Here is a 21,028-nt window from a genome sequence, read left to right on the forward strand (position 1 = left end):
TTTAGTTATCTGATGTCTTGAGTAAACAATTCAGACAAACATTATTCAGGCAAACTTTTCTCCATCATTTACTGGGTAATTGTCTAGTCTCTGAGTCATCCTTTTCAGCGTCAAATGTTGAATTACTGTCACTGATATTTTATAAGATTGCATAAATGTCAGTTATAAATCCTAAAAACCAAACGACACTATGGCAAATTTAAGATCAATTTTTTATTTAAGTATACATATCATAGAAAGGCTTTATCTCATAAAAATATGCCCCATATTAAATAATTTTAAAGACATGTAATTACTTACATATAATGCTTTCAATCTAGTTTAGTATCATGAATCCTTTGGTCCCCAAACCTGCCTATGTTTACGCTCCTACTGTTGGATGCAGAATACAACAGCCCCACAGGGAGGGGCAAGAAACAAGGGTAGTAGGTAGACCAGTCTCAATTATCATCGATGATGCTGAGAGGCCCTTCTCTGTGAACATGCTATTCAAACGTAAATGAGAAAATACGCTGTATGAGTGACCTTCATGAGGTTTTTCACATAAAGTGAAATATCATATCACTGAAGATTTAACTACTAACAAGCTAGGCCTAAGTTACTTAACTACTTCTGAGTCCTTTGAGGTAACATCAATATCCAGCTTCCAACTTCCACTCTTTAAAATATTTCTCCATTGTGCGCCTGGATCTCAAGGTGCCAACATTCACGGTAGGTATGATTTTCTGCGGCTTCAGCCATTGAACAAAACGTTTCATCTCTAGGTAGCTGCTGTGTTCACTATAAGGAATCCCTGCAACACAAAAGACAGTGCCTACTAAAAATCAAACTAATAAAGAAAACTGCACAAGCCCAAAATAAAATAAAAGAGAAAAGGAAAGCAATCCAGAGTATTTTTGCCAAAAATTCCTTGGTGCTTTTTTTCTGATAACAAAATTTGCTAGTATCTTTTACAAATAATAAATATTAAAATGATACAAAAACTTTTGAACATTAAAAAATTCTAATACTTTGCTATGTAGACACTTAATAATATGCATTTCTATAGATTCCTATTTATAAGTAGGCTTTTCTTTTTAAACAATTCTTCCCTTTAAGCACTTTGCCCAGCTATTGATTTCAGGAAAATTCTGGAAGAAATACCAGTAAAATTTAAAGAGTTACAAGCAGAAGACTCTTGATTTCCACAGCAAGTAAGCAGATTCCATCCCCAAGCTTTGTACGCAAAAAAAGGAAAAAAAATTAAGTACTAAAAATCTCTTTATCTTCTTTACTGAAGATCAAATACCTCAGAGAAAGAGGGAGAAAGGATCCTGTTTTGAGTAAACTAGGATCCAAAAATGTTTCCATCAGCCATTACTGTAATAAGCCAATCTCTGAGGACAATGGTAAACATCCTCCAAAGTTGAAAAAATTAAAGTCAAGTCTGTATCTCTTGCTGTCATCACATCTAATCCACTGTCTTCCTGTTCTTGGTGTTGCAGCATCATTTAAACTTCCAGGACACAATGGCACTACCCACCCCTCCTTTCAAGTAGTTCTACAATCTCCCCTACATGTCACTGCTCACACATATGGACTGATATGTATTAGTCAATGTCTATTTACTACAGTCATACTCCTTTATATACATTTACAACATACTAAAGATACAGGTGTAGAGCATGAGGAATGATTTCAACCTGTTAAATTATTAAAGATTCTTTGGTGCCTCTTTTTCCTTGGATCTTAGTTTTATTGCTTTTAAAAAAATGTAAGGTAATTATAAACATTAAAAGTAAAAAAATTGAATAATTATACCATATATTGAAATGTTTCCTTTGGTCTGGGGAATAATATCTGCCATACTAGTTAACTTGTTAGAATGCGTCCATCCTGTAGGTCGAAAAGCCAAAATCTGATCATATTTCCCACCACACTTCTTCAAATGATTCTGTAAACCCTGTTAAATAAGAACAGGATATTTATTTAATGGTCAGTGAGGATGGGTCATATGGAATAAAACAGAATGATTAAAATGTTACATTGGCACAGTCACGGAGTTTTCACTTGGTGAACATTAACTTGGAAAACCTAGTGCTGTGCTCCCCCCAAAAATAAAATCACCAAAAAAAAAAATCTTTTCCCCTTTACTTATCTAAACTTAAACAAGTTTAAGTACGGTCTGAGAAAAATAAGATGAGGCGTCTCATTTTTATCTTTTTATCTTAACTTTAAAGATAAGTAATCATGTGTTTTAAAATTACAATTCAGATAGCTAGCAAAAACAAACAAAACAAACACCTCTCCAAATCCTACAATTATTAGGATATTAGAGATACTAGCATCTAATACTATCCTTATGAGAGATGCTGATATTAACACTGGTAAACATCAATCCAAACATATCCTCATACATATACACCAGTAGAGGACTGACAGATGGATAAAAAGATGGAAATAACTTTAAAATGGCATTATACTCAACTCATACATTTTAAGATGCATAGTATCTAGTGTTCCCTTTTCGAGTGTTTACTCCTTTTCACCCTTTATGCATGAACTAGAATAATTTCAAAACTTTTCACAGTGCTATGATCAGAAGTAATATGCTAATAAATCTTGAGGTCATCATTAGTGAGGTCATCATTAGTGAGGTCATCATTAGTGAGGACATTAGGTAAGATTCTCAGAAAATCAATGACAAAGATTCAACCTTTGAAAGATAAGAGAAACCCAGATAAAGATAATAATGGCACGAGGGATACAAAAAAACTCTAATACTTTTTGGGCTAAAGATTCAACCCAGAGTGTCAAAGGCTTAGTGTAAATTTATAATAAAATTTTAATTTTATTATACACTAAAGTGTATATAGTGTCATCTTGGATTTCTAGAAGTCTTCTTTTTCTTCTTTAACCATACATACTCTACTGAATTTTTAAAAGATGCTGGTAGGAAGTTCTGAAGAAATCATAAAGACAAATTCACTCATCCATCTATTCATTCGTTCAATAAATATCTGTTCCAGTATTAACACCAGGTGCTGATGTCAGAGTGGTCAGTGAGACACAGCCTTCACCTTTTGGAAGCTTACAGCCTAAGGGGAAGACGTCAATAAACACCACCTTCTAAGTCTTTTTTTTTTTTTTTTTTTTTAATGGAAACCATCTGCCCTTTCCTAACTTTTTAAGACTCTCATCATCTATTATACCGTCAGCACCTAGGAACTTACAGATTGATCTCTTCAGAAAGGACTCATTTTTTAGTATAAATTTCTAGAAATGGAAATAGTTGAGGATTTACCCTCTTTTCCATTATTATCCAAGTGGATGAACAGTGCCAATTTCTCTGAATCTCAGCATAGGAATATCACCTTTTTTAAAAGTACACCAATTTGGTAGAAGACAAACACATCATTTTTGTAAAAATTTTTCTTTTTGATTACTATTTAAAGGTTGAACAGTTTATTGTGTTTATCAGACATTATGATTTCACTTGATGAATTAATAATAACGCTTTGATTTCTCTTTTGCATCAAATAATGATCTTTTATTAATTTGTATACCTACCATTAAACAGTCATATTTCTTACCAACCACTGCCCCCCCCAAAAAAGTTTAAGTTATAGCTATATAACTAAGTTTTCATTACCGTATCCCTGGCCCTGCAAATTTTCAGATTTTTGTCTTACTTAGTCTAGGATCTATTGTAATACTATTTGCTTAATTACTAATCCCTCTCTCTTCCTGTCCTCACAAAGAAAAGGAAATAATAGGAAACAGGTTTAAAGCATATTATCATAAAAGCCAAACACACAGAGAAGACTGCCGACAGCCACCAGTCTTTCATTAACCACAACTGCAGAACTACTATCATTAGGAATTTTATTATCATTTAGTCAACACAAAGTCCCTGATCTATGACTTGCCTCTCTGTTTGCTGGTTTACCGGTCTGTGATTAAAATGCATTCAGTAGATGCCCCTAAAGTTATTTTTTCAGTATGCAAACAATCATCTATAACATTACTGTTACAATGTTTTACCACATCCCACGAATCAGGTTTAAATCAGAGGTGATAGTAAACTACATACTTACGTATATGAACTTGGGATGTTGAACTAGGTAGCAAGAATGGTTTTATTTATAGGGTTTCTAAGTCTTTCAAGCCTGCCTTAGAAACCCTGACAATTGTATCCGGTTTACATTTTCACAAAAAAGTCATTAGCTCTGATACAATAAAACTATTTTTGGCTGGTAAAAAAAAATTGGCTTTAAGTACTAACTAGAATGTAGTCTTATGGTAACTGTCAGCCTCTGCTCCATCTGTGTTCTGAAGATATGAAACTGTAAAAAGTGTCATCAATATCTGGTCACTTTCATGGAGGAAGGGGAAGGGCTACTGAACAATACCAACAACTTATGACAAATAATGGAAATAATACAGGCAATGATTTCAGATATTCCACTTTTGTTTTTTGTCTTCAAAGCACGTAACTGCCAGTTTTTTTGGTTTTTTTTAAGCGTACAGTTCAGTGGTTGTTGGTATAGCCATAAAGTTGTATGACCATCACCACTATCTAATTCTAGAACATTTCATCACCCCTCCATAAAACACTGTACTCATTAGCAGTCACTCCCCATTCCCTCTCCCTCAAGCCCTGGAAACCACTAATCTACTCACTTCTTCAGATTTACCTATTCTGGATATTTCATATAAATGGAATCACACAATATGCGGCCTTTTGTGTCTGGCTTCTTTCAATTGGCATGTTCTCAATGCTCATTCATATAGTAGCATGTAGCAATAATTCATTCCTTTTTACAGCTGAAGAATATTTCTATTTTATGTATATATAACATTTTGTTTATCCATCCATCATTTGATGGACATCTGAGTTGTTTCCAGTTTTTTGCTTTTATGAATAATGCTGCTGTGAACATTTGTGTAGAAGTGGACATGTTTTCAATTCTCCTAGGCATATACCTAGGACTGGAATTGCTGGTCATATAGTCACTTCATGTTTAACTTTGAAAGAAATTAACAAACTGCTTTCTAAAGCAGCTGCACCACTTAAAAATCTCATTAGCAACGCATGAGGGTTCCAGTTTCTCCATATCCTCACCAACAATTGGCACTGTCTATTTTTCTTACTATAGCTATCCTTGTGAGTGTAAAGTGGTATCTCACTGTGGTTTTGATCTGCAGTTCCCTGATGGCTAACAGTGTTGATCCTCTTTTTATGTGCTTCTTGGCCATTTGTATACCTTCTCGTTCATTCCTTAGCCCTCTGCGGTCACTGGCTTTCTCCAACATCACTTCACTGAAACAGTTCTTTTGCAGGTCATTTTTTCCGTATATGACCTCTCCACAGCATATGGCACTTTTAAACACTATTCTTGAAAAGGTCTAGTCCCTTCATTTCCATAATATTCTGACTTCCCCACCCCTTTTGTCCCCCTAAATGGATAATTTGTCCAAATGAAACTAAGTTAGCAGGAAATAAGACTGTATTGCATGAAGTAATCTTTATAAAAATTATAAAAATATGCTATACCCTCCGCAGGATATCAGTGTTCATTTTATAATTAACCAACGTCCTCATTAGTCTCCATGCAAACTGGGTGCCTCTCAAATTTAACATGCTTGCAAAGCTGGCTTAAACACCAATGGACCACACTATGACTTGATTATCCTTGACATTTTTATGAACTATATACTCATGAAAATAGGCCATAAAATTTTTACCGTAATCTCATGAAAAGAGTAGTTACACCAGTGAGAATTTCCTTACTCAAGGGATAGAACTAAAATCCTAATTTTCATTACACAATGTAAGTGTTACTATTTATAAGACAGATACAGTAATCAACACCTAAGCTATTTCAAAAAGCTCCATAAAAGTTATTTCATAAACATTAGAGCAAAATTAAAAACATATTTTTTGGTGTACATTATGTTCTGAATTACTTTTAATACATAGGTTTGATGTATTCCATTGCAAGGTGTCAAAACGTTAGTAAATGGAATGAATCTTAGTATCTGAATAAATCTGACAAATGAGCCCCCATAAATCACAGGGAGGTCTTGTCATATGTATCTTAATTTATATCTCAGAACTAGCACTAGAACTTTCTCTTTCACTTCTACTATTTCATTTAATCCTCACAAGTATATTTTCAACATATATCAATATTATAGTGGCTTAATATTATACAGAATAGACCTGAAGTAAGAACTCCCTAGAATTCTCCACTCATTTCCCTACTCATCCAGGAAGAATGGAGAACAATCTCAAAATGTTTGAATGACCAGAGAGCTGCACACTTTTCTATTTTTGTTTCTTCCTTTATGACAGTTCTCTAGCTCTTAAACTCCTGGAGGGCACATGAATTACACTATACAGCTGCACACACACACAAACTTAAAGCATTTAAAATTCCACTTAAAAGATTTTCTAGGGCAAAGTTTACTTTGACTCCACTGTAACTGAATTCCTCTAAGTTAAATGCAAGTAAAACGGGATTCCAGTTTACAATCATCATGCTTGCCTTTCCTAGTTCATCCTAAAAAGACATATCTCTCGAATGCTTACCTTAAAATTAATTTGCATCATTGGGAGAAGGTGAACCAGTGAATTGCACATGTCTGTAGTGATGAGGGAGTTAATTTCTGGTATATTGAAGCACTGTAATGTGTTATATTTTTCTTTGGACATGCCCACTTTTGAACCTAAAACATCAGCAATGGCTACAGGCAAAGGAAAAGTTTAAAAATAGTAAAATTACAGCTTATGAAAAAAATAAAATTACAATTTAACTTTAAGAATTTACCAAATTAAAAGAAATTCAAAACAGTCACACTTTTGCCATAATATCTCATAAAGGCTGAACAGGTTTGTCAATTAACTATGTGGAATAAATTGTGAGAAAGCCAAGAATTATTTTTAAAGACCTAGTATTTAAAAATTGCATAAGATGTATGGAAAGAGTTAGAGGGAGGGAAAAAACAAAATTTGGAGGAGTTAAAACCTTAGCTTTATCATGTCACATCTTAATGTTTGACATTATGGGACCACAGTTAAGAAGAAATGGAAGTACTTTGCAAAATAGTACAGTACTATGTAGACAAACTACAGTTACATATCCAAAAATCATTTAGGAACAAAAACTAAAACTGGTCTCTAAAATAATTAATTGATGGTTATCATCAAAGAATGCAGTGAAAGACCTATGCACTAGTCATCTTTCGAAGTTTACTAAAATACTAATGTAGCATGGACTTTTGCTCTATAAACATTTTGTAGGTATAAAGGCTACCGTAAACATACTTATCAAATGTTTCCATTAAGTTAAGCCTTTCAAAATTTAAATGAATCAAACTCTATCAAATTTTTCTTTCAACCTCAAAGGTAATATTGAACTGTTTCAGGAAATAAATATCAACTGAAAGAACAGAGCCTGAAAGGGCTTTATGCAAAAAGAATCTGATCTTTATAATACAGTAAATTAGCTACAGCTACCACCCACCTAGGAAGACTTTCTCTTTTCCAATAGAATAAGTGCCACAAACAACAAGAGCACGTGGGTTTAGAGTTACAGTCTCAAAGGCAGTGTTGATGGCAAACTGGATAACCTCTTGCTGAGACGGAAAAGAGTATTCTGGGCTGCAATATCTGTAATATGGAAATATGGTACTTATTAAAAGAACAACAAGAAAGTCATAGCATTAAGTTGGATGCTATTTTAGAAAACAAGCTTTAGCAAAATTACATACAACAGCAGTATAGTACATTAACACCACCACAGTTATCTCACCAGTGCCTGTAGTTAAAATATTTGTTACCAGCTATTGATTATTTATGATGGAACTATACATTTCAATATACCTTTTAAATTATATTTCTTTTATAACCCTCAGATAAAGAAATTGCACTTTTTTTTCTTCAAGAATATTTCTAGGTAGCTATTTTAGCTATGAATTATAAGCCTTAATATCTTCTTTTTTTTAACCCCAATCCCTATCAAAGGAAATACGATTTATAGGGATTATCTTTTTGGACTAAAGAATTCTGATTTAGTAAATATATATATATTTTTGAGATAATGAAACTGAACATGAATTTAATGAAGTAGCATTAAACCAAACAGTTAATATTCATCTGGTTGTTATTTTCTTTTAGGAGATATAGAAATATATATAGTATTATGGGACTACAGCAGATCCAGTTGGGTCTACTTCAATACAATAACACCCAATGAAAAATTAACACTAAGACTACTAGTTATATATATTTGAGATGAAAATTAAGCACTTTTTCACTAAAAATCTCATAAAGTACACACATCAAAGAAATATTTTTCCAATTTTCAAAATTGTTTTTGCTGTTCAGCTATAATTCTTATTGTTAAGAAAAGACTTAGTCCTTTCTCCTATAAATACTCACAATTAACTCCAGAATTGTATGTAGAATAGAATTAAGTAACAAAAAAAAGTTTTTAAAAAAAAATTATTTTCTTAGTTCACCTAGTATTTAGGTGAATGGAAGAATTAACTATAGTATTAGAAAACTGGTTGTGGAAAGACCATCTCTTACAAAGATAGGCCATCCAAACTCACTTCTTGAAACAGGTTGAAATGGTTAACATAATTTCTGACCAACTGATGAGGTATTTCAATATATAAAAGAAGATAATAGCTTATACCATTATGTAGCACTTAGGAATTCAAGGTTGCCACCTATAGATTACCTTTTGGAGAAAGGAACAAAGTAAGTTTGAATATTCAGACAGAATCTCATTCTCTGTTTTTTTCTTCACAATCATGCTTAATAGTTACACAGACACTTTGAAAGGATAACTTTAAAGGGCGTTTTCCTAAAGTTTGCTCCCAAATTTTTCATCCTTGTTTCAGTAACAAGGTTTCTACATAAACCATATTTTCAAAAGGATATTACATAAAAATTGAGCTGGAGTCAGTTAAGCCATGCAATCCAAAATTTGTTCTTAAGTATAGATTTTTTCAAACAGCATCCACCTGATAAATACTTAAAATGATAATTGACAGTAAGCCATCATTTTGATTACCTAAGCAAAAGTTCAAATTATTCATAACATGCAGGGCAAATGCTGTTGGTGGAAAAAAGAAGTACACAAAGTTTCTCTTACGTTGTATCTAAGTAAAGCGTGTGGACTTTCTGGCCTGCAAGAAGAGAACGTTCCATGGTGGGATCTGCTCTGAAGTCTCCGGTGTGTAGTATGACATAACCATTAGGAAGATAAAAAAGGATCATGACAGCACCTGGACAGCTGAACACAAACATTTCAAAGGAATATTCTTAACACAGGCAAAGCAACTAAAGAAAGAATGATCATTTCAATATCAACAAGTTAATATACTTTATTAGCTGACCACAATGACATAGCATTGTACTACAAAGGTATGTAGCATTTTAACTTAAGGAAATTTGTGTCACACTCACAAAAAAAAATGGTGTGCAGGAAAGGGTTAATTCAGCAGGCCAGTGTTGTGCAGATTCCACCGGTCCCTAAGAAAGGCCTGTCCTTAGGAATAGTCATTGGCTGGCCCTTGGGAGATAAGTTTAGAGTCCTTGAAATATTCCTCCTGCTAAGAGTATTTTGTATGCCTAACACATTGGGCCATGTGTTACTAGTTTGATAAGATAGTTTACCTTAACAGTGTGATCTATGGTGAATATCTGTCCTTGCTCTAGGGGACTGGCTTCTGAGTAGCCCAGGTCAATCAGCATGGGTGTTGCATGTGTACATGACTGACCCTCAATAAAAACCCTGTATACCAAGGCTCAGCTGAGCTTCCCTGGTTGGCCACACCTCCTATGTGTTGTTACACACTCTTGCTGGGAGAATTAAGCACATCTGTGCCACTCCACTAGAAGAGGACACCTTGAAACTTGCACCTGGTTTCTCCTGGATTTGCCTCCATTTGCCTTTTTCCCTTTGCTGATTTTAATCTGTATCCATTCAATGTGATAAGCTGTAACCACAAAGAAAACCACTTTTCTGTGTCCTGTGAGTCCATCTGGTGAACCATTGAGCCTCAAGGTGGTCTTGGGGACCCCTGACACAATGGGGTTTGGAAATTACTGCCGAAACACAGAGAATTTTCATTTTAAATTCTAGGAAAACACAGGAAATAATTACAATTGTAATTAAAAACTTCCCCTTATCTCCCTGACCCCCAAATTCAGGCCCTGATGACTTCACTAGAGATTTTCCACTAAACACTTAGGGAAGAAATAATAATAATACTACATGACACCTTTTATAAAATAGAGGAAGGAATATTTCATGAGACCAATATTACTCTGATATCAAAATAAGACAAAAGTGTAGTTTAAAAAAACCCTATAGACCAATATACTTTTAAAAACAGACACAAAATTCCTTAACAAAATATTAGCATATCAAATCCAGCTATGTATTTTGAAAAAGGGTAATAAATGAAGACCAAGTGGGGTTTATCTCAGTAATGCAAGGCTGGTTTAAGTCCACCTTTGTCATTTACCACATTAACATTATAGAGGACAAAAATTGTATTATCACCTCAATAGATGCCAAAGAAACATTTGACAAACTTCAACACCCATTCATGATTACAAACTCCCAGCAGAATAGGAATAGAAGGGATTTTCCTCAACCTGATAAAAGAAAAACCTATTGCTAACATCATACTTAACGGAGAAAGACTGAAAGCGTTCCCCTTAAGATCAAGAACATGGCAAGAGGTCTGCTCACATCACTCGTATTCAACACTGTACTGAACGCATAATCCCGTACAATAAATAAGAGAAAAAATATCATTCTAAATGGAAAGAAGTAAAACGAAAGCATCTTTATTTGTGGATGACATATGTAGAGAATTTTCAAGAATCTACAAAAAACCTACAACAACTAATGAGCAAGCTTAGCAAGGTCTCAGGATACAAGATCAATAAACAAAAATCAGTTGTCCAACAAGGAGTGAATGGAAAAAATAATTGTATTGTGTCCATACAATAGATAGTACTCAGTAAGTAAAAGGAACACACAACAGCATGAATGAATCTCAAAAACATGAGTGACAGAAGCCAGATACAAAACAGAAGATATTATATGATTTCATTCAGATGAATCCCTAGTAAAGACAAATCTAATCCATAGTCATAGAACACAAATCAATGGTTTCCTGGGTCAGAGTCGGGCTTGGGGATTGACTGGGAAGGAGCACAAGGAAAACTTTTGTGGTGGGGAATATTTTCCATATTTTTATTGTGGTGGGAATTACATGGGTGTTTATTTTATTTTTTTTATTTTTATTTTTTATTTTTTTTTGCGGTACGCGGGCCTCTCACTGCTGTGGCCTCTCCCGTTGCGGAGCACAGGCTCCGGACGCGCAGGCTCAGCGGCCATGGCTCACGGGCCCAGCCGCTCCGCGGCACGTGGGATCTTCCCGGACCGGGGCACGAACCCGTGTCCCCTGCATCGGCAGGCGGACTCTCAACCACTGCGCCACCAGAGAAGCCCGGGTGTTTACTTTTGTCAAAATTCAGCAAAGATTTAAAATGGGTCCATTTTATTTATGTAAATTGTACCTCAATAAAGTTGACCAAAAAAAAAAAAATCAGAACCTGAGTTATCATAATTGGTGATTAAAAAAATAAACAGCAGCAAAGTTAGCAGACAAAAACTTATAGGCAACCTGAAAAAATAACAGGCCTGGATTTTAGGAAACCTAGGTTTAGTCTTAATTTTAATTCTCTAGGCAACTATGATCTCTAAGGTACATAAGGCTAACATTCTATGGAAATTATAAAGATGCATAGCTGACTGACAGTTACATTTTGGCAATGTGAATCCTGACAGTACTTGACATTTAAAAGAATGAGGGGAAAAAGAAAACAATTTCCAAGAAAAAAATCTTCCAAGACTTTAGTATCAAAAACCTAAAGGATTTCTTAAAGGAAAAAAAAAAAACCCTCTAGAATCTGAATGAGTACCAGCTGTTAATTTGTACCAGTTGTTAATTTATATAAGTGATATTAAAGAAAATGGCAAAAGGTTATCTCTTGAAGAACAGCAGCAAAATGTTAAAAGATTTTAAAAAAAATAAGATGGAGTCTCACATAAAGCAAAGTAATTTAAACTGCATTAAAAAATGGGTTAGAGAACATTTAGAGAATCTCTCTACATTTAATCTTTGATCCTGTAATTGGGTACATTTTTTTTTCAAAAGGAGAAACACACTTTACTTAAGTGTTTCTTATCTTACTTAAATAAGACATTTATGAAATATCAAGCATAATAGTTCCAATAAAAAGTTCTTAAATAACCATGCAATGCGTTTTCCTTTTGAATATTTAAAAATAGGGTATTACTAAGGTAACTTGAATACTTACTGATTGGCATCTAGTAAAACAACCTTGACACCATTCACTATACATTCAGTGTCTGTTGGCAATGGATGGATATATTGTTCTTGCACGTGAAGTTTGCTCTTCAACAAATTGCCAGTTATCTGCAAAACAGGATGTGCTTATTGCTGATACATTAAAACATTAAATATGTCTTTTATTTCATATCTAGTTTAGAACCCAAACATCTTAATAATCTCCTGGTTCTCCCACTTATACCCATGTAAACCCTCCCGAATGCCAGGAAGAACTTTCTGAAATGACTGTGTCACAACTCTGCTTAAACACTGTCACTGATTCTCCCTCACGTGTAAAAAGTCCATTATCCCCATCATGTCATACAAAACCCTTCATGATCTGGCCCCTACCATTTCTGTGGATTTATCTCCTGTTATTCCCTATCCTGTCTTTAGTGATTCTGAATTATCTGAAGTTCCTGGAATGGGCATACTTCTTAGGTGTCTGTGCCTTTACACAAACTCTTCTCTACCTGGAAGGCTCTCTCCTCTTTCCTCTGCCTTGCTCTGAAATGAGACAGACCTGCGTTCAAATTCTGGCTCTGCCATTACTAGCTCTGTGACTTGGGGCATGCCACTTAACCTCTCCAAGCCTCAGTTGCTTCATTAATAAAAAGAAGATAATTCAAGAATGCTTGAGGATAAAATCAAATTCTAGCCGAAGCCCTTAGTAGTACACATTAAAATGCTCACCTTTTAATAATTATTTCAAGGTATCTCTTTCACTGTGAAACGTTTTCTAACCTCAGCCTAGGACACAGTAAAGCCCCGCTTCTCCCTACTTTTAGGCATTCTGTTCACTTTTCTATCACAATACAGATCCCATTGCGGTACTATTTGTGAATGTGTAGCCTGAAAGCTCCTTGAAGTTAGGTATTTTGCCTTGAGTATTTTTTAGGCATTCAGTAAATATTTACTGAATGAAACTTACATGTTTCAGTACATCATGAGGTATCAATATTTATTATTTCCACATAATAAAGCATAATTTAAAAAATCTATTGTAACTGTTGACAATAACTCATTTTATTTTAGAATCTCAATGTGGAGTCTGTTTTTTCATATATTTTCTAGAAGAATGATAGATCTTACAATCTTAATTACCTTTTTTTTAACCAGACTGGTTAGAAATTCACTGCATTCTACAAATTCAGAATTTAGAATACTAAAACTTACCTCACTACAATAAACAGGAAACGTGAAGCTTTTAGACAATCCAGCATAATGATCAGAATGAAAATGTGTGAGAAAATAGGCCGTGCAACCTTCAACCAATCCATACTGAAAGGCATCGACTGTAAAGCCCGTCCCTACAATGAAAACACCAACAGAGCTGCTTGAGCAATAGCTAACTAAGTAAAAGCAACCCGATTTGCTTATATAGCAAACCCTCTGACACCTTTACATCTCATTTCCAACTTAACTGTACATTTTAATTTAAAAATCTACACCACATAAATTCAGCAAAAGGTGATACTAGAGATGAAAATGAGTCTTATAAGTTTCCATTAAATATCCCAGTATAGGTTTTTTAATGAATAACTGTACAAAAAAAATTAAAAATACTAAGCTACAAATGAGTTACTTTTTTGTTTTGCTGAATGTTTTCACAGTACTTACTGGGCACCTAAAATCCTTTACTTCTGCAGAACAGCAAAAGGAGAATGCTAACTTTCTTTTAAAACATGAATTCTCAATGGGGGTGATATTGGTATGCTTCTAAGGGGCAAAAATGGTTGATGACCCAAATAATCTAATGGCCCTCCAAAGGGCCACAGTACAATAACAGATAAACAGGGTATCGGTAGTATTTGAATTTCATTGTGGGAGGTGGGGAGGAGGAAGGGAAACAAACAAACAAGAAAAAGCCTAAAAAGGCTCCCTAGAGGAGCAATAAAAAAAAAAAAAAAAAGATTGAGCTGTTCTGAAATTTGTTCATAAGAAAAAACAAGTGCGCTGACTGTGATATGCAGGTAAACAAACATACCTCCACAATTCTACGGAGGCCTATCCACACACGGCCCACTAATTCTGGGCTCACTTAAAATACAGAAAATTAATCAAAATAATTATTAAAAACAGAACTGGTTCTATGATGTACATAAATGCTTTTCTTTACATAAATATTTTGAACAAATTGTATTGAATAGATTTAGAATATCAAAAAAGCATATTAAAAAATCTTTCTGAAACCAAGTATATTGGGCAGTTTTATATTCTTTTCAGAAGGGTGCCTGTTTTCTTCAATAATAAAATTCATTTTACGACACATTTTCCTACTAACTCATCTATGAAGACATGAGAAATTATAAGAACATGAAAAGACTGAGAAACTAAGTTATGATATGGTTTAAAAACGTTTAGCATTTATTATGACCTGTATAACCTCTGACATTTTCCTTCTTTGAAGCTATTTAGTACTTGCATTTTTCTTAAGTGCTTACAGACTGTTATTATGGTTACTTACAGAGAGCCTTTCCTTCTTCTGTATTAAGCTGATCTATATGAATCTTTGTCAGATCTGTAATATCTATCTAAATAGTATAGTACCTTATATATAGAATATGTTTAATAAAAATTTGCTGAATTGAATGGAGTAAGAAAGATTAAATAGGAAAAAAAATCTGTTACAGGTCAGTGAGGTATAAAAAGTAAACACACACAAAGAAATTGTTTCACACACACATAACATGGGCAACGAACATGTAATTCAAAAAAGTTGCATCTTCGTAGATATAGTAAGCCTTGATATTTCAACTTACCAGGTATTTTCTTATAGAATGGACATGTCCTTTTCCTTAATTCTCCTGCATTCGATGACTCTGGGATTTTCGTGTTCCCTCTCTGCAGCCTGCCATGAGCTGATTTTATGAAGACTCTGTCTTTACTTAACTTGACTGTTCCAGGTTCTGTCTTGTTACGGTGACCTGAACTCTTCTGATGTACTCCTTCCTGCAATGAATCTGACTTTTTAAATCTCTTTCTTTGATGCTGTGACCTCTTACGAGAAAGTTCCACAGAGGGCTGACTCTCACTTAAATTATTTGCCTCTAATTCTAAATCACTTAAAGATTTTTCTGTTTTCCTCTTGCACTGCCGGGACCTCTTTTCATTAGGACTTAAAACTGTATTTAAGTTCATCCCTTCTAATGCACTTTCCACCAGCAATTTCTCTTCTTTTCTTTTGGGTGGTAGTCCAAAATACACACCTATATCCATTTGCTTCATTACCTTAGTAGCAGGTTGTGACGCATTACACTTAGGGCCAGATGGCAATATTTTCAAAGACTTAGCAGCAGTAGGTGTACTAGAAAATATCTCTGTATTTAAAGCTGTAACTTTACTGTCTAGCATACCATCTAATGCCTTTCTGCAGAAACATGCTGAGTTCGTATTGTGCTTAGCATTGAAATTCTTCCTTGATAATTCTCTAGTTTTACTTTGGGTTGGTTGGAAAGAATGACACCCTCCTCCCTGGCTTTCAAAAGGTTTTGACATTTTACTCTTAAGTAACGGAAGAGAAATTTGATTGTAAACAGCTGGTTCTTCAGTTACCTGTTTCTCTTTATTTGATTGAGATGAGTGAAATTCTCGCTCATCAGGTTTTGCTTTAGTGGCTTGGTAACTAGGAGAAGTAAACCTCTCTGCTAATGCAGGTGGAAACAATATAAAATCATCATCGGTATATGCTGGATCATCACGTAAAATAATACTCTTATTTTGGAAAGTAAGTTGAGACGAATCATTTAGAGTGTTGCATTTATACAATTCTTCATCGTATTTATCCTGAGTTAAGAAGCTATCGACTTCGGGGCAGCTCTCCTCCTGGTCCTTCAGTAAAGGGTCATGGAGTTTTTTAGACAAAGTGGGGCTACTTTCATCTTCTTCTAGGCTGCCATCTTTAGAGCTTTCTGTAAAAAATAGTTCCTGTTGTGAATCATCCAGCTTTTCATCTGTATCATAAGTTTCCTCATCACTTTGAAGTGGAGAATAGGAGATTTCACAGTTGCTAAAGTCATTTTCTGGCAATGTCAAATTTATGTGTTCTGGGCTGTTTTGACTGTCTAATTCTTCAGCAAGAGGCAAACCAAATCCTACCAGTTTGTCATTATTAACAAGTTCTGTAAATTGTGGGACTTGTTGGGAAGTTTGGATATTTGTCGAAGAGGAAACCTTTTTATCAGTTGCAGTTGGAGAGTGAGATTTTCTTAGACATTGTGTCACTAACAAGGGATCAGTTGAAACATTTTTTTTTACGTTATCTGTTTGTTTCTGATATGGAGACCATCCTTCCTTAAGGCTACAAAGAAAGCCAGAATTAGTCTCACTGAAACTCCCACCTGACTCATGGGATGGATGGGTGAAAGGACTATTACTAGCCCTGCTTTGAGCTAGCAGGAGATGAGTGTATCTCTTGTAATGAGAAGGAATGGTTGAGGAACACTGAAGAGCATCAGGACACTCTGAAAATTTTAATAAAGAAAAAAGTATTACCAGATCAGAGCACAGACTAAGCTTTGACAGTATTAGCACTATAAATCAACATGTAAGTGGAAAGTCACCAGTCCACCTTTGAGGCCTTAGGACAATAGCTATCTTTATATAAACAAAAAATCAGCACACAATAACAGTAATCCAGTATGGTTTTGCAAGGTGCTAGTTATTATTTTTAAATCAATATATTCTTTTAAATTTCTTTTCAAATACTCTTTCCCCCTCCCAAAATTTAAGACTAACACCTTTTTCTCCCCACTAAAAAGTTTCACAAATATGAGCTCCTCCAAAATGCATGTCTTGCTTGCACTAGGTATTTCTTAAACAGGTGCTACAAATTGATCCCATCAGTTTCACTACGTCACCATTGCTCAAGCAATAAAGGGTAGAGAAGGCTGGTATGTCTCTCACAGACTAAAGTTCTACCTCATTTTAATCTTATCAGGCAACACATATGTATGACAGTTGCAGTACCAAATTAGGTTCCATTATTTAATATCCGCACTGTATGTGAAACAGTAATAGCAATCTTAATTAGAGCTGTTCATATCCTAAACATTTTAGGTTCTGGTCTAAGATTTGAAATTCAATTTGATAAACTGGTTAATAATAAGGCTTTAATAATCTGGAAACTATTCCCTGTCATACCATTATGACTGAGAAACAGTCTGTAAAGCATCTTGGCATACCCCACCCCTTGTATGTTCATTTCCAGGCCTGTCAAAAAATGATCCCCTCCCCCCAAAAAAAGATGTCACATTAAACTGGAGACTTCATTGCTTAAAAATTAACTTAAAACCACCTCATAAAAGTAAATGTTATAGAATAAAATCCAATTCAAGAAGAATCCACCTGAGATTATCCATCAAAGGAGTTTAATCAGTGAAAAAACCAAAAACTCTTTGAGGTGGCTTCATCTGTAAGATATGTCACCCTGAGTGCTCACCATGGGATTCCAACTGCCATTTCTGACTTTCAAGCCGCTGAAAAACAAATTACTAGCATTTGATGAGGCTTCCTCTGTTGTATAAGGCTAGTGCCAATTTTTTTAAAGTTATTTTGCATCTTCATGCAGTACTTTTTTGTGTGTGTGTGTGGTATGCGGGCCTCCCTCTGTTGTGGCCTCTCCCGTTGCGGAGCACAGGCTCCGGACGCGCAGGCCCAGTGGGCATGGCTCACGGGCCCAGCCGCTCTGCGGCATGTGGGATCCTCCCAGACCGGGGCGCGAACCCGGTTCCTCTGAATCGGCAGGCGGACGCGCAACCACTGCGCCACCAGGGAAGCCCCATGCAGTACTTTAAAATGAGAACTAGAAGTTAATAATAAAACGTCTTCTGAATCATAGTTAACATGAAAGCCATACTGAATATTATTTTTATTTTACTGAATTTTGATTCTTTGAGATTTAAAAATTTATGTATGGTATATATAACTTTTAAATAATCAAATTATCAATAACAACCCATTCTCCATATACTACAAGTAGGATTTTCTACATATCAAACATGATATTTATTATATAGTTTAAATGATAACAGAAACATAGTATTACTTCAGTTCTCATCTGGCACAATTTTATTTATTAGAATCTTAATAACCAAACATTCCTTCCTAGTTCTTCTTTCTGTCCATTAGCATGATGACCCCAAAACAGCCGTATTTAGAAGGCTGGACTACATTCATGATTCTCTAAAAGTCTGTTTCATAAAAGATAACCAAATGGGCAAGTTGTTTAGCTTTTAAGAACCCTCATCTATCAGATGTCAATACCACCTACCTTATGCAGGTGAAAATATCTACCATAATATGTGCTCAATTAACATTTATAAAAAATCACAGATTTTTAGGGACTCTTATGAAATAGTAAAATGCATTTAAACTGTTTTCAAGTTTGCAACATTCTTTACAATTATACTATTGACTGTTATCTTTTTACCCTTCACAAGAAGCATAACAATGCATTACCTTGTTTCCTTCTACGGTTAAGTCATTTATACTTTGAGTATCTCATCTCGCTTTTGGTTTACTGCTTACCTGGCTTGTTTCACTGGACTGATATGTCTGGCCTAATGCAGGTCTTTTTGACTATTTAGAGCCCATTATCTTTTTTTGAATCTTACCTGTTTCGGAGACTGGTATGGAATCCAAACACTCAAAAACATGCCATCGAGGTGTTTGACCTAGCAAGGAGGAAAAAGGCATCTGGCACTTTGGACAGTACCCATCATAAACTGGTCGTATCTTCGGAGACACGTGTTTGTTTTTGTGAGTCCTACAGTGCTTTCCTGGAGTGGCCTCCCTGTCTTGGCACTGCTGAATACCATCTCCACAACTAGAGTTCTGACTGGAAGCGACAGAAGTCTGACTGTCTGTTTCTCCAAGGCACGTTTCGGGGGACTTAACCTTCTTTTTACCTTCTACGGTTCTTTTTTTATTTCTGTTTCGTTTTGACTGGTATTGTCCATCTGTTGCTTTCTCAACAGATTTTGGAATATTCTCAGAGCAATTATTTGGATGTACTGGTTTGGGTTTTCTTTTGCATTTGTATTCCCAGATGTCTTGTTCCAGAAAAGCATCCTCTAACATGGCAAAATGATTTTGATCATTAAAGAAGCACTAATCTTAAGTAAACTGAGGGTCTATGTCTTGTTACAAAATTTTTAAATGGAATTATTTTGCTCAGGAAAAAAAGTAACAAAAAAACCCACCAACTTGATGGCAATCTAAAGCTCTGATAATGACTATATTGGCAAACTACAAACCTTATACCTGAGAACACTTGCTGTTTCATTTATAGCACAATAAAATTAACATCTGAGTTTTCCATTGTGTGTATTTCGTTCAGGTATCTTGGCTTTTTCCAGGACTTGATTCATAAAAAGTAGTATCAGTAATACTTTGAACACTAAACCCCAATGGGAAGTATAGGTTTAACAGTTCAATCTTAGAAGGAGCTTCGTAAAATTGTTATAAAGCTCCTGTCAGTTCTCTTTCAACTGGACAATTGTCCAAATAATTCACAAATCCAACCACAGTCCCTGGGCAACTGGCTCAGCAGGTGTTCCAAACACTTAATGGCTACTTCAGTTTGCTAGTAACACTAGTCACACCATAATCAAATGTGTGTGACTGGCAAAAAAAAAACCGTGCCCTTATCCGTGACTGGTGGATATCCAACAACTTCAGTTTCCTGGGTCAATCCGGTATCTTCCTCCAGCGGCAATGAACAAACACTGCACAATGAACAAACAAAATTCAAGTACGTGAAGTTGTGCTTGCACTGAGGCCACCCACACTCCTAACTCCAGACCGCAGAGGTGGTCTGCCTGAAGGCGATCAGCTCTCTCTCCAGCAGCCTCAAAACCAAGCTTCACCTGCCTGATGCGTCCCACAGGCTCGACCTCCTCTTTGGGCATTAGAGGCTGCAAGGCCAGCGGAGTGGGCCCTCACCCCCTGCAGGGAAGGGAGCGAGGGAGCTGCCAGAACAGCTCGCTCCACAAAAGCCACCAGTGCTCTCCACTTCTGAAGAGAGAGGCCGGGCCCTCAGGGATCCCCGCGGCCGCCCACCTGCCACCCTCGCTCCTCGGGAGTAGCTCCAGCTGCGTCCGCTCCCATCGTGCCCCCTCCCCCTGCTTGGCTGACAATCTATTCGCACCTGCACTTTCAGCACTGCGGGGTAACAAAATGCTGCGTTTGCGTATAAGCCAAGGCCATTGGCTAGTCACTCCCAACTTTAAAAAGCCTACTCCATTACCTTTCATGCCGTGGCGGGAACAGCTTTGCGTTCCCAATGCTGTGTCGAATCGGCTGATCCTGGTCTAAACGTGAGACTTTAAAAAGAAAAAAAGTTAGGGCCCTTTTAAATCCTACGGATTTATTTTGTTTTGTTTTAGTTCTAAAACCTGCTAATTTCCAAAGTGAAGGGTGGGGAATTGTTCTCTTGGAGCTTCTAGAACGCTGGCCCAGAAGCCTTTTCCATGTTGAATCTGGCGCTCTGAATGTCCAGGCTCAGCTGCGGCGAGAAGATTTAGAAGGGGCGGGGTAGGGGGACGGTAGTTTAATTACGTGCCTGGGAATTGCGTCAATTTGTACTTTAGCATTTGAAAAA

The 21,028-nt window shown here is 35.8% G+C and overlaps 1 protein-coding gene across 3 annotated transcripts; it reads right to left on the minus strand.

Moving 5' to 3' along the window:
- Positions 1-267: 267 nt before the first annotated feature.
- DCLRE1A (DNA cross-link repair 1A) lies at positions 268-20,902 on the minus strand. Of its 3 annotated transcripts, none has more exons than XM_007106956.3 (10): positions 20,675-20,902; positions 19,041-19,100; positions 15,189-16,889; positions 13,603-13,736; positions 12,395-12,513; positions 9,147-9,287; positions 7,509-7,654; positions 6,575-6,729; positions 1,801-1,942; positions 268-793 (listed from the first exon to the last, which is right to left on the minus strand). In XM_007106956.3, the coding sequence occupies exons 1-10, from the start codon at positions 20,679-20,681 to the stop codon at positions 633-635; spliced, it is 2,766 nt and encodes a 921-aa protein (XP_007107018.2). In that variant the 5' UTR covers positions 20,682-20,902; the 3' UTR covers positions 268-632. The 3 variants fall into 3 exon arrangements, with proteins under 3 accessions (XP_007107018.2, XP_007107015.2, XP_054936832.1); XM_007106953.3 differs by having other exon boundaries at positions 19,041-20,153; XM_055080857.1 differs by lacking the exon at positions 20,675-20,902 and adding an exon at positions 20,576-20,631 and having other exon boundaries at positions 19,041-20,153.
- Between the last annotated feature and the right edge of the window lie 126 nt (positions 20,903-21,028).

The sequence above is a fragment of the Physeter macrocephalus genome, chromosome 20 (assembly GCF_002837175.3).
Source record: "Physeter macrocephalus isolate SW-GA chromosome 20, ASM283717v5, whole genome shotgun sequence".
Classification (NCBI taxonomy): Eukaryota; Metazoa; Chordata; class Mammalia; order Artiodactyla; family Physeteridae; genus Physeter; species Physeter macrocephalus.